At 43.1% G+C, this 15,129-nt stretch overlaps 1 protein-coding gene across 1 annotated transcript; it reads left to right on the top strand.

Moving 5' to 3' along the window:
* The first annotated feature begins 7,276 nt into the window (after positions 1-7,276).
* EAE98_005033 (uncharacterized protein) lies at positions 7,277-13,408 on the top strand. Its single transcript, XM_038952654.1, has 6 exons — positions 7,277-7,332; positions 7,566-8,301; positions 8,390-8,562; positions 8,673-11,263; positions 11,319-12,255; positions 12,310-13,408. Exons 3-6 carry the CDS (start codon positions 8,454-8,456, stop codon positions 12,402-12,404), a joined length of 3,732 nt encoding a protein of 1,243 aa, XP_038811304.1. The 5' UTR covers positions 7,277-7,332; positions 7,566-8,301; positions 8,390-8,453; the 3' UTR covers positions 12,405-13,408.
* The last annotated feature ends 1,721 nt before the right edge of the window (positions 13,409-15,129 follow it).

Below are 15,129 nucleotides of genomic sequence, written 5' to 3' on the forward strand. Positions count from 1 at the left end.
CCATATACTCCCTCCAATTACATTCTCCAAGCTGGAAAAAATGAGTTGTTTTATTGCATATCTATACCCCTTCATATACAAGATAGCTTCTGACGAGCGTCCTGGAAAGCATATCGAAGGCTGGGTGCTAGAGATAATCTACGGAGTAGTGTCTTTTGGGTCGAAATGTGTTAATTCCACGTGGCGTCTGCGGGGATATTTACTTACATTGCAAAGATTGATTATATTTATTAATTATTAGATATGTATGGTGCTTGTGAGATTGAGTAGAAGTTTCCGCTGCCGAATTTGTCTAGGCTCGGTGGTATGATCAACTTCTTAGTTCATTTTCCATACGCTTTGTAGCCTATGAAGTAGGTCGGACTTGTCGCCAATATGTGTGTACAGATATTCCCGCTTTTCGTTTCGAATTCCGTTCCTTTTCGCTATGTTGTGGGATGGGAAAATGAAGAAATGGAGAATGGGGGTGTGGTGGTTGTTGATCTATTCACGCTCACTTACGAGGGATAAAGGGTGAAGATGAAAGGTCGTAGGAGTGGATCTTCAAATTGTTGTCTCGTGTTATAATATTCTTGAAAAATTCTCTTATATATTCGCTAGGAGGTCACCGCATGCTGGAGATCTCTCATTCTTTATTCTATCGAACAATTGGATCGCAGTATCCATTTACCACTGTACCCACTCCTCATTCCACGACCCCTAGACACAAAGATGGATTTCTGAAAACCTCAACTGGTTTTCTCGAAGAAGGGGTTTGATTGAGAGTAACAAGGTTCTGGTGAGCCGTTTGTCGCAGAGACCAGCTAGCATGTATGTGCCATTTCATGCAATGATGATATCGATCAGAGCTGAATTGGATTGTAAGTTTTCATCCGCGGGTGAATGATGGGTAAATATCTCCAAAGAGACCTTTCTAGTTGGCGGCACTACCTTGATTTACAATGTCTAATACCTTTTGTAAGGGGAGTATAATAATGAAAGGATCTCGGTTAGAATCAAAATTACAGTTTCTTACTTAGAAATATGATGGTCGTCGAATGAAGGATCAGTGTCAAATTTGATCTGAACTTTGAGAGGAAGAATCAGTGTGAAAGTAATGGAGGGACGAAAGCAGCCGACTCGAGAGGTATTCCAAAAGTAGGCAAGTGAGTTAAGAAAGTGTATCAAGCATGCGGTCTCAAGAAATGAGAAATAGAGAAATAGAAGATCGTACATAGTGAGATGATACATGGATTCTCGCTTCTACCAGTATCATGCCTACAAAATCATCAATTTCATTTCGTCTAGTAATTACAGGAGTCGGAAGTGAAGATTCAATACTTCTCCATAGGCTCGTAGTCAGCCGTGTCAAACTATTATAGTCTTACATAATACTTTGGTACTATAATCAAAGCAATATTGAGGTAGTAAGACTTTCTATGATGGGAGGATATCTTAAATTAGATTTGCAGATGTGCGGATGTGCAGGTATCGTCACGTCACTAGTAGACTACAGAGAGAGCGTTGTAGGACTATCTCCCCTCTATCTTCATAATCCATCGATTCTAAGTCTAGGAATTCTGTAAACAGACTTCCCCTAACACCAGCACAAGGAGTATCAACGTACTCTCGAGGTACTCTCACCCGCAAAGTAAACTAACTTGTGGGAATACAGAAACTGCAAAGATCATCGGTCCCTGAAAGCTATCGACATGCATCGATCGACATATCCACGCGTATCAGCGCCGATCACATCGACATGGAGAGAATGATGCAGCCGCGCCTCGAACGAGTACCTAACTTGTCATTGGCATACGGACCCTGAGTCTTCCGTGCGGCAAGATAAGCGACGCTCAATGTCTCGAGATGCGAGTCTTCATGGGATGTACGATGCTGCTGGTCTGGTGGTGGATGGACATAGACTTGAATTGGGTGAGAGAACTATCTGGATAGTTGACGATGCAGATCAGAGTGAAAGGATGGATGAATGAATGAATGGTGTTATGAAATGAAATGAGATCAGAGAAAGGAGGTTGTGGTTCTGAATGATACATTTTCCGTACCATACAACATCTTTCACATAATTCCACAGTATAGCATGATATGGAAGCGTATGAGAAGAATGCCGAATACGCGCTTATTCCTACTTTGAATTGCGAGAATTTTATCTAATTTGATACAATCTTCGTCACTGAACGATTTCGTTGTACAAGAAAGGAGAACAGAGCAGAGCATTGATGCTCGCCACTCACTAGGATGTAGTTGTAAATCCAGTGAGTAATTGAGACTATTATTCTGGATCACATTCTGCGCAGACTTCTTCGCAGGGGGAGGGTATCTAGATATGTACAAGTTTTGCTTCCAATACCGATACCAATATCAATCACTAATGATAATGATAAATACGAGTGATGAATAATAATAGATAATGCGCCACGGAACCTAAAGATGCGGTTCGTTAGCTCATCGTCGTATGTACACTTACGAACTTCATGAAGGCTGCTATCGTACAGATGTATTGAATGCAGATCTTGATGTGATCGACACGACTTTTCGAATTCTGCAGTTCCCGAACAGGAAAAGAAAGACAGGATACTTACTTCCTTCGTGGATTTAGTAAGCGAGTTTTCGCAAGCTACTTTTGTCCTAGAATGGTAATGTATCTCGTACTCGATAAGGTTCGGTGGGTTAGGTTGCCGCTGTAGACACTTGAATCTTGATAGTTGGAGTGAGTGTATTAAAATTCCCACCTAGACTACTCATCGAAGACATTATTTGTTTCAGGATTTAACAATTCTTCTCTATATTGAATCCATTCCTCACACAAGACTCTCATGAACCGATTCTCCAAAAATCGGCATTATGTATGTTTTCCAAAGTCCGACGAAAGGATCGTAGTATGAACCCACTATTTGGGATAGCCAAGCTTTGGATATATCCCGAACAAACTACAAGCCAAAGCTAACATTCGTATTAGCAGAAAAGGAAGCATGAGATGAATTGGGGGTCTGATTCCTTCACGCCATTGCTTCTTAGTGGGAAAATTGAGTAATGTAGCTTAACAGCCATATGCATCTTGACGTTTTGAAAAATACTCGCATGCGGGCTGCATTTGTATATCCTATGGCATCTATCAGACGTGATGGCCAATCTTTCATAATTGGTATACACATACATTTTTGATGGGTATACTGCAGTGTCACCTCTCTGCATCTTAATTTAAATTTCTGGTACCTTTCCTCCCTTTTTTCTCTCAAAACCAGACTAGATATATGCGCAGGAAGTCAGCAGGTCCTAAAATTAAGTTAAATTCATGCGACGACTAGGGTGCTGAACAGGGGCTTAGATGTTACTAGCGAAGCTCCCTGGTCGCATACCCAGTCCAAATAGACGTGCCGTTTTCCCAAATGGTGATTCTGGGGTAAAGTTGTTGGACGGAGGTGAGGTTCGGCAACGGGTGAATCTCGGATTTGCGCAGGTAGTTCATGGGGGTTATGTAGGCTTTTATATAGGTGCATGATACTGCGTGGAGGGTGTGATTTCATTCTTAGCTTGTGGGTGTGAGAGGTAAGAAAAAGGCACAAGAAATCTAGAAGAGTGAAGATGCAGAAAGCCGTCTTCTACTAAAGCCTCATCCATCCACTGTTGTAAGATTGAAAGGAATCATGAGCTTACCCTTGTGTAATCCATGTTATGGAAATGCAACACGATCGTGAATTCGTAATGGACGGCTGAAGTATGCAGAACCTGGTAAATTACATCTTAGCAATTTCTTAACAACGTCTCAAAAGTTCATGGGTATTGAATTAGCAAGTCCAAATAAAGTTTCGGGAATGAAGAGAGATTGAAGCGTACCATGAAGTTACTTTTGTTGGTATACTGGGTAGGCATGTATAAAAATGTTTCCCCAGACTTTCGGATGTATGGAGATTCTGTCTACTCCAGAATTTCAGAACTTCAGAGCTTGGTTGTTGGTTGTTGGTGTTGGTGTTGGTGTTGGTGAAGAATGGTTGTAGTGCTTAGTTTCCACAGCCGAACAGCTCTGTCTGTACTTACCGACTTAACTTGAGTAACTGGTAGCACCATCAACATGTCAAGCTATCTAATCCGATCAATTCATTCCAATCAGAGTTATCTTGGCACTGCAGGACCTAGAATTGATGGAATATGCCGCTCGCCGAGGCTGAGGGTATGCAATTCTTTAGGTCTGGGTCACAAAGGGGGGTTCGTGGGTGTGGGTAGACTGTCAGCGCATTTTGTCCCAATCAATGAACAGCTGGGTTGGACAGTACTAGGGAGTCACTATCTGCGTTATATTACATCTGGATATACCTGCACAGTTCGGATAATATTAACACTTTGGTTGGTTTCGCTAGGAGAAGACTTTTTGGGTTGAACATATTGACATATCGTCCCATCCATTCATTTGCGACCAGAGAGAAAGCTGGGGAAACAAGGGTAGAATTCATTCTCGATTGTATTTCCAGGAAGGTCTCATGGAATCTGGACTTCTTTCCCAAGTCCCACTAGGTATGCTATTCGATCAAGAAGGCAAGGTGTTGCCATGTTTCCTTGAGGGTGGTGGCGGCGTATACCCTCACATATGTCTAACGTCTTCAACCCTTATTTGCATTGCATGGCATTATATCCATGGTTAGCATGACATAGGGTATGTAGTATAATTGACGATTAATATCATTTTGCCGGCTTCCGAGTGGATGTCGAGCTTGTTTCCAAGGGAGATCCAACGAATATCAGGTGAGTATTGAAAGTTTGGGGTGGCGATAGGAAGAACTAGTATGGGCGTTCGTTTATAGAAATTTTTGCCGTTCCGCAACATGGTTTCGAGATTGATGTTTCCATAGAAATCAATGGAAAACATAACATGATCATAATCAAGATCGAAATCAACCAATGAGAAAGTTGAAAGTCCAAGAACGTTCCCTGAGCCTTTGTCGTCATACCGGTACGTAAGGTACGCACACACTCGCAATAGGTCTAGATGAAGAAGAATACGGCAAACTCTACCCACGCACCTGGACAGCTAGTTCTTGTAATATCGTCCTCAATATCTTTAAAGCATCATTTTGATATCGTATCGTTGTTGGACAAACAAGCTTGGATCACTTCATGGTCTTTTGATGATATAGGATAGGCTTTTGATATGTACCCGTCCGGGGTCTGGAGAAGCACGAGTTGAATATGTAGGGATGATTGTGGAGATGACGGATCATTGATCGTGTTTCGAAGTAAAATATACGGATCGGTAGATTTTGACAGCCCTTTGGTGTATCGTCTCGTGGGCTCATTGATATTGAGGTGTACAAATCATTGAGATAGATGAAGCTATATTCGACTTGTTCGAGGCAATGCACCCGTGTGTCCTCGATTGGGAAAAGTAGAAGGAGAAGCAGAATTAGTACAGGCTTATTGTGAGTGGTACGAAGCATTTCTAATTTCTGCACAGTGGTTTTTCATCAGCATTTGTGGATTAGGGGCGGACCTCTCGGTTAAGAGCGGCGAGGTGTAATGAAGGATGGTGGGGCCTCAGAAAGAACTCAAAACGCAGCCGGCACAGTAATGAAATGTAAGTAAAGTTCTGGATATGCTCTTTTTTGCTTTCGGAGATTCCAGCTCTTGTTTCTGTCATATGTCGTACGATGCAGGAAGTGTCTTGGAGTTGGGTTTGGCTTGCAACTGGATGTCTTGATCTAACGGCCCGGTTCACTGATTGATAGATAAACCGATGTGTGCGGTACGTACTATCTAGGCATCCCGAAACATTCTGGACCATGGATTCTGGATTCTTTTACGTAGCTATCTAGATACGACGATACATGCTGCTGCGGATAGGGTTGATAATTATGGACTAGCTGTCGTGCTACATGCAGCAGCTGGATGGTTGAGAGCCGAGAGCTAATCTACACCGTTACCAAGGCTTAAAACTTTCGGGGGAGGTTAATGATTAGGACGAACCAAATTGCTACTCGTCGTGACCCAATTCTTACCATTGCTATTGATCATATACGAATCGCCGGAGTTTAATGTTTGGCGTTTGTGTGAGTTCAGATGCGATAGAATGAGTCTGTACGGATGAACAATTAAGAGTCGAACAACTCCCCGGACCATCGAACTGGGTGCATGAATTTTGAGGATTAGCAGGATAAATATTGAACGTTTTCATCATCATGCTTCGGTCAAATTGCCGAATTCGTTTACTATCTCCTACCCTTTCCTTTGTGCTTGTAATGCCTCTACATGATGACGGCTATGAAAATGTTATGAATCATCTAGAAATGCTTGGAAAATTTTGATGACGAATGAGGGAAAGAATTCTTTGTATACCAAGTGACTGTCCAGTAATTTGGTAGAGGATTTGCCCAGGTGCCTGACAGCATCTGGTGTAGCTACATGGCACAGATGTAGAGAGAGCTTCAACACTTTGATTTATTGCAGAGGAGCTCTCCTTGAATCGCTTGGTGCTTATGTGCTTTGATGAAGCGATATGAAATACTTCCTCCATTCCTTCCCGCAGAACCAAATTCTTCAAAGGAAACTCTATCTATGATGTATTACTTCCAAACCTATGGGGGTAGTATGAATTCATCCGCCCATTCGTTCATTCCTTCCTTCCTTTCCTTCGTTCATTCTTGTCATAATCAATCCAATTAGCCAACCATTCAACTCAATAGATCTTCGATTAATAAAGAAGTCATGGATGACTAATAATCCTATTGGATAATATCGAATAGTAGGTCATTTCGAGTCTCTCTGATGTATTAGCTATCTATCTACTTCAACTATTGTCTGTATCATGATCAATGATACTTCTCAGTACCAATATCTCATCTGTCATCTTGATATCCTTCACAACGAACCATCATCTTGATACATTTCGCAATTGCATCCCCTTTCTACTCCCATATCAATTGAAGAAAGCAATCGAGGTACCTCCCTACCTATGTAATAGGGGTCTAATTCACCAATCATTCCTTCTTTAGGAATCAACATCATATCGAACCTCTGTCTGATAATTCTTCGAAACATTCATTCACTTATATCAGAACGCAAGAACACAAGAACACAAGAACTCAAGACTTCAGAACTCGTGAACTCTCTTTTCATTGTTAAAACAGCAAGAAATCATCAATCCACTAGGTAATTGGTTCAACCATCTCCGTCTCCACCAAGAGATCCATTCACCACCCCATCATCCTGTACCTGGTAGACAAAAGCCGTCTCATATTATATGGATGTGACCAATGACTGCTCTTGAATATATTAATATATATTCATATATTCAATCAATCTGTGTCATTGGCCATAGTGGAAAGGTCCCAAGTCAAGGTCAAGGTCAGTATCATTCATCATCCTATTCCTAGTTCTCCACCAAAAGAACTCGATACGGCTTATCCAAAACCATCTCGCCGTTTCTGAAGGTATCTACGACTTGAGAAACAAATCCTCGATCTGCTACCTTTTTTCCCCCTTCTCTCTCTCTCTCTCTTTCTCAGCCAACATTCAATATTAGTTCAATGGAAACAAGATTTAGTAGAAAATTCACTGATCTCTTGTCCCGGTTTTAGTTTTATAGATACCTAGTAATCACTTAGAAGAGGAAGACAATAGTTTAATAGTTGGTACAGTTATAGCATTCTAGCATTCTAGCATTTCCTCCGCACAGAGCGCGCACAGAAGATATTCTCTGCTAGTACCTAGGTAGTATCTACCACCTACCTACCACCTTCCTAGGTATCATCACCTCACAGACCTCGCAGCCTTTCCCCGGATCTCAACTACCTACCTACTAACTACACGACATCCCATCCAATCCTACATCCATTTCCCTCCAAAGCACAACAACCACAGACACCAGAACTACAATCATTTCAATCACCGTTTGTTTGTATTCGGATACATAGTTAGGTACTTGACACCAGTATTTCTCATTCCTCGTCGGACTTTTGAATATTCAAACTGTTCTTGCCGGAACCATAATATTACTTCATACTTCCTACCATCGAATCCTATAAGTTCCAAGAAATCTACCTACTACCTACCTACATACCTACATACAGCCGGAAAAGGGCCTGCAGATATTCACTCCACTTACTGGTCAAAGGAAGAATCACCTACACCAACTTCATTTACTGGTCTGCAGAAACGAGAAAGCAGTGAAGGGTCGGATCGGCTAAAGATTACAACGGCCGAAGGTTGCAACAACGGAAAAAGGCTTGGGCGCTTTTATTGCGGCATCGCTGCACCAAGAACTGCAAGTCCCCAGTAAAGAGCCCGCCAGGTTTCGATTTATTGGGAAAGTCCGTAAGTCTGAACGTCCATTCATCGTACCTTTGCCACGAACGATCACTCTCCACACACTGGAACGAATGGAATATTGAACAATCTCTAGCATGTACAAACCTTCGTAGGAAGTCATTCTCATATATCTTAGCCTCGTTTTGGTGCCTTCTTCAATGATGGGGGATAATTCAACAATCAAACAAGAGCAATCGCCCAACATGTCTGAGACGACGTCATCTAACGGCGCTGAATCAAATGGTGGGATGAATGGCGAGGAGAATGGTAAGTAGCAATCATATCTTATACACAACTCGGACACAAATCACCTGTTCAATCAAAGATATCACTACTGTCTTCGTACTGGAGAAGCCTTGATTAACTTTTGACATTAGCCATAGCATCGACAGCATCTGCAACGGCGACTGCCCCCAAATCTCCCAACGGCTTTCCATCAAAAACCGACAAGCCTAAACCTCATGGTTGCAACACATGTGGAAGACATTTTGCACGTCTGGAACATCTCAAAAGACACGAAAGATCACACACAAAAGAAAAGCCATTCGAATGCCACGAGTGCAAGAGATGCTTTGCGCGGAGTGACCTTTTGTTGAGACACCAGCAGAAGCTGCACACAAACATAACACCTCCTGCGAGACCAAGAAATCGACGAAGCAGCACCATGAGTAATGTATCCGGCGTTGGCAAACCAAACCTCAACAGGGTACGAAAACACTCGATTGTCAATCCAGTGGGCCCGAGACCACGGGCAAATACAATCACAAATCCAGAAAGTGCTTACATGCAAATGGCTCTGGGTCAAGATGAATCTTATGCAGTGAGGAATCAAAATCATTCAATTCATCCTTCAAATCATGGCCATGGCCATGGCCATAGTCGTCACGCTAGTCTCGCGAACCTACCAATGCACAACTCTGATTATAGTGGAATGCACGGAATGAGTCCAATGAGTGGAATGTCCTCTGTGATGAACAACCGCAATATGTCTCATGGGTTGCCGAGGATTGAAACGCATCACCCTATGGTGCTTAATGGGTTGCGGACTGCGCCGGTCGCTGGAGGGTTTCAGAACCATGACTTTACCTTTTCACCCGGCTTTTCATTTCCGAATGGAAATAGTCCTAGCCCGACGATAGATCCTAGTGCCTTGTTCAATCACTCACCAGAACCAATGATCACATCAGACTCAATGATTGCACCGGATTCGATGGTTCTTGATTCCAATGAGACATCAATTTTCACTTTCCCAGATTACTCGGGAAACTCGGGTTTGGATGACTCTTATGGTTTCAACGGGTTGATTAACCCTTTTACCCAGCATATGACATTTGATGAAAATGCTATAATAGACGGTTCATCTCCTTCTGCAATCAGTACTGCCAGTCAAAGTGGGATCAGTGACGGTATCATGCTGGATGGATCCAATAATATAGCTGTAAGCTCACCATCCATGTGGCACCAGCCTGTGACGGGACCACCTCTGATGACACCAAACTTTTTGGATCATGGTAACCAAAATTTTGGAAATTTCTCCAACGGGAATCCTATGTCACCACATAGCGTACCTCAGAATCATGCAAACTTCTCTACTGGAAACGGTATATCACCACAAATTCTAGCCCAGAATCATGATCATTTCTCAAACGGAAACCCTATTTCACCTCACAGCCTACCGCTGAATAATCTTCCATACTTTGCTACTCCGCCTCCATTGAGTTCTTTGGACCATTCTGTAATGCCCGGAATGAACAACACACAAGGTTTCCAACCCCCAATGACTCTTACCCCGGAGACCCCCAATTCCACGACCGGCAGTATCCACGGAAGCTTACCTTTGTCCACAGTTACAGACTCTACCCGTTCGGCCCTTGCGAATGCCCTGGCCCATAATACTTCCTTTGGTGGACGAAAGTTTTCCGTTCCTTCTGCAAGCTCGCCATCTCCTCACTCTCCTCGACCACTAGTCCGAGCCAACAGTGTTAGCGAAGGCATTAGATTTCACCTCCCCAGCACATCCGATCTCAAAAAATACATTGGCGCTTACATACAGTACTTTCATCCACACTTACCATTCTTGCACATCCCTACACTTAACTTCGATTTTTCGGCCCCTATAAATGATGGCCGAGGCGCTCCCACTTCTGTTGAAGGACCTGGATGCCTTACACTTTCAATGGCTGCTATTGGTGCATTATATGCAGGCGATCATCAACAATCGAAGATGCTATTTGAATCGGCGAAGAAAATGCTACAGTTATACATAGAAGCCCGGCGCAAAGCTGATGTTCGCAGAGCGGACCACCGTTCAAGAGCCCCGGATAACTCCACTCACACACCAGTATTTCTTGCACAGGCTATGCTGTTGAACATTATCTATGGTTTCAACTCCGGCGATAAAGTAGCAGGCGAAAATGCTCTCATTCACTGTGCTACTTTGGTTAGCCTTGCCAATGCCGTCATCAAGCCACCATTGTCTGCTCAAAGTGGATCATCACAACAGGATGGACGGATGATAAATGGCGACGATGCGATGAATGGCTTCATCAAAACAGAAACTCTAGATGATGAACAGGAGTGGCACCAGTGGAAAACCGCCGAGGAGAGGAAACGAACTTTATACGCGATCTTTATACTCTCTAGCATGCTTGTGTCGGCCATCAATCATGTTCCTTTCTTAACTAACTCTGAGATCGAGTCTGATCTACCTTGCAACGAAGAATTCTGGTCAGCTGAATCCGCAAATAGCTTCAATGCGCTGGGTGGTTCCAAAATGGCCAATCACAATCAAACCACGTTCAAAGCTGCTTTGGGCGAGCTACTACAAGCCGGCAATAGACAGCAATATCAGCAAGCGCAAACTCAACATTTCGGAAATGGGCACAATGCTCAAGACTTACCCCAGAGTGATTTGAAGCCAAGTACTTTTGGATGTCTGATTCTAATTAATGCGCTGCATAATTACATTGTATGTTGATCCAATTTATAGGTCCTCAGAAGTAAAAATACTGACACTAGTGTAGTGGGAAACCCGACAGAGACATGTCGACAGGAGGTGGGGGACTGAGGAAACTGAAAAGATGTATCGCCACATTGAACCTGCCCTAAAAGCATGGCAATTAGCATGGCAACGCACCCGAGAGCACAGTGTGCAACGACCCAATCCATTTGGGCTGGGGCCACTATCGGCCGACAGTGTTCCCCTCCTCGACTTGGCATATGTTCGCCTGTTCGTGAACATGTCAGCTTCAAAAGAAATGTTCTGGAAACGTAACTTCGATGACATGGCAATCGAACTTGCCGGAGGAAAAGACACCATGCAGCATGCGGGACACTCCCCTAACTCTAATACAGATTCTACGGAATTTTCAAGCGGTTCAGCTGCAAGCTCTGTGTTCGTCGATTCTCCTACAACATCAAACTCTCCTCCTGACGTTCAATCTTCTAGTGCTTTCCAAACCTCTCCATCCAACCAACCAGAGGGCCCCACCGATCGCGAACGCTTACTTAGAAAGGCAGCTTATTATGCAACAGATTTCCTGGTAATGTCAAATAAATTCGGCATTACTTTTGCAGACTTTACCTCCCGGGAGCTCCCACTACAGGCTGCCATGTGCGCATTTGATTGTGCACAAGTAGTAGCCGAATGGATAAGTTTGGTGCAGGAACGCCTAGGACGCTATATCGGAATTCTGGGTCATGCGGATGTTGATTTCAGCAGCGTACCTGCTATCATATATCTTGAAGATGAGGATGTCAGACTTTTGGAGAGAGTTAAAGAGGTTGTCAACATCACTGAAGCGAAGATGCAACATGAACTGGCAAACAATATTCATAATCAGACAAACGCCGTTCAGATGAATACTGGCCAAAGATCTCCCGCTCTAGATAACTGTGGATTTGGAAGCAAGATCTTAAGATTGACTGCTTATCAGCTCGACAGAGCTGCAGTTTGGCAAGGTTTGTATTCCTCATCCCCGATCCGACTTTCAAAGACACTAACTCAAGTCACAGTAACACGTCTCATGGCACGTGCTTTAGAGACGCAAGCTGTTCACATGCAAACACGAGCAGAACGCTCTAATAAATTAAAAGACAATCTCTTGTGATTTAACAGTCAGGAAACGCCCCTGATCGCGCACATACAACAAAAGTAATTTCCTATTATTACCCTTTCTAATTTCTTAGCAAGAAAAAAAAATAGGACAAGACTTGGGCATGTCTTGTTGTTTTAATCTTGCGGTACATATGGGGATGGAAGGTTGCTTGTTTCACATACATACACACGAAATTATGGCTATGGTACATTCATTCAGAGCTTTCCAGGGGGGCTTCATGGGAAGGTACGATACTCTATTTATGGAACAAAAGTTCCCCTTCGCATTTAATTGTGTCTCTAACGCGTGCTTGACGATACCACGCTTTGGTTATTTTTTGCTTATTTTCACATTGGGTTGGATTCATATCTTCGGAGTTTGCTTCTTTGGCTGGTTCAAATGGGTATAGGTGTTCATTCATGGGTTGGGGTGGGATTAAGGGTTTCGCGTTGCATATGGGGTCGTTTAATGCAATGTCAAGGTTGCTTCAATGATATGACGGAATGCTTGATGATGTTGATGATTTGAATGGAGAGGATGATTATCTTGTTTTTTTTTCGAGTTCAACAGTTGATACATTATGATATGCACATAATGGATGGCTTTGAGTGTGGGGTGGAGGCGTTTTCTTGAGCAGTGCTCGCGAAGGTTGAGCATAGGCGTGGTTCTGGCTGGGGGTGCATGAAGTGGTGAGGGGATATTTGAAGAGAGGTCGGGGCAGGCGCAAAAGGCAAATGCAGAGATTAAAAGTGCAAAACATGGCGGGCGAAGTTTCTTTTCGGATGAAAGATGGACGGTTGATATGGGAATCACATTGAATCGGTATCTTATTGAATGAAAGGAAGAAAATTGGTGGGCATTGAATTGGGATGGATGGATGGAACTGGGACAAAGGATCGGCTTCGGGATACTAAGCGTACCTGCTAAACTACCTAGGCAGAGGTAGATGGCAGAGTAAGATAAAACGCATAATGCAATTAAAAATTATTGAATAAATTTGATTGATTGCGAAAAACTGTGAAACATGGCGAATACGGTGAGGATGAAGTCTCAATAGCTCTTTTAATAGTTGAGTTGAGACTCAGGTTGAGTTGCATAGGAAGGAATGGAAGGAGAGAAAGGGTCCGGTGATTGAGAATAAGAAGGTATCCAGATGGATTGATAATTTTGAAGGTTTGTGAGTGATAACCAGAGCAGATGAGGGTGGAGAGGTAAGAGAGTGGGACAGAGGGAGCTGGTGGGTGGAGGAGAGTCTGAAGTAGATTACCTAGTGGTAAGTGTTATGTAGTATGCAAGAAATTCTGAAAAGTGTCAAGTTACTGAGACCCGAGGAAATAGAAAAGAAGAGGAGGAGATTGGGGGGGGGCGGAGGGGTGTTGATTTTGTGACTTGGGATACTAGGTACTAGGTAGATATACTTGGGATATGGATATGTGGGTAAGAGACCTTGGAATGGTTGGTTTTGATTTTGTTTTTGTGGTGGGGTGGAGGATGGAAGATGGAGGATGGAAGATGGAAGATGGAAGATGGAAGATGGAAGATGGAAGATGGAAGATGGAAGATGGAAGATGGAAGATGGAAGATGGAAGATGGAAGATGGAAGATGGAGGAGGCTGGGTTGGGGTTGGATTTGGATATTGGATATATATTTTAGGGAGGAGGAGATTGCTAGATGGAGGGGGGTGAGATAATAACATTTTATACGCTAGAGTTTGAAGGGGGGAGGGAGGATTGTGGAGGAACGAGGAGTCGTTGAATGATTACCTAGGTAGCTGGAGTGGTAAGAGTATCCTATCCAGATATGATATTCAAAATTATAAACGTATCGTTGGAACTATGCTATAGGTACCTACCTACCTACCTACCTACCTACTCATACTTGTAAAGGACATATCTGTACCTACCTAGTATTCCCCTTTCCGATTTTCACCGTAGAGAGATTAGGTATACATGCAATGCATCTCGATCTTTCGTAAACTAGACTTTTGAAATGGGATATTATTAAACATCTCAAGGAAAAGATTTATATTGTTATAAAACGCGCTTACATACATACATACACACATCTCCATCTCCATTTCCACCCTCATCCCCATCCCTATTCTTATTCCCCTTCTCCTGAAACCCACCACCCGCAAAGCTCTCCCCCAACCCCAGAAGATACAAACCCACAATCCCTTACATCCAATTCAAATGCTCGCTCCATTGCAAAACCCCACTTCATCATGCTATGCACTATCTCTCCTCGCGATCTCCCATTCTCCTGTATATATATATATATACCATACCCACTGGGACCACTACTTCCCACAAAGACCTTCATCTGCGCAGCCGAGTTTCGGGTGCAAGCACGAGAGGTAGACGATACAACAAATACAGAATATGACAATAGCAGAAAAGAAAAGAAAAGAAAAGAAAAGTAAGAGTGGCACTGAATCGTTGCGGGATATGTTACATACCTGGGTATTTAGACAGATTATCATGAAGAATCATGGAATGAATGTCATTAAAGGAAGAGGGAAGAAGAAAAGTCAGAGACTACTTAGGTACCAAGTAGACGTCAAAGAATCCTTTCAGGAAGAAGAGGGAGAAGCAAGGCTTCCGGGTGGAAAAGTAGGTTCTTAGGGAATGGAATGGAATGGAGAAAAAGGATTACCAGATAGAGACACATAATGCAGAAGAGCAGATTACTACCACGCATTTTCAACCCACTCTCCTTCCCTTTCATCGTTTCCAT

The sequence above is a fragment of the Botrytis deweyae genome (assembly GCF_014898535.1).
Source record: "Botrytis deweyae strain B1 chromosome Unknown BDEW_009, whole genome shotgun sequence".
Classification (NCBI taxonomy): Eukaryota; Fungi; Ascomycota; class Leotiomycetes; order Helotiales; family Sclerotiniaceae; genus Botrytis; species Botrytis deweyae.

Coding starts and splice junctions, on each gene's coding strand:
- EAE98_005033 (XM_038952654.1), top strand. CDS start 8,454: ATGATGGGGGATAATTCAACAATCAAACAAGAGCAATCGCCCAACATG. Junction 8,563..8,672: donor GATGAATGGCGAGGAGAATG/GTAAGTAGCAAT, acceptor TTTTGACATTAG/CCATAGCATCGACAGCATCT. Junction 12,256..12,309: donor CAGAGCTGCAGTTTGGCAAG/GTTTGTATTCCT, acceptor CTCAAGTCACAG/TAACACGTCTCATGGCACGT.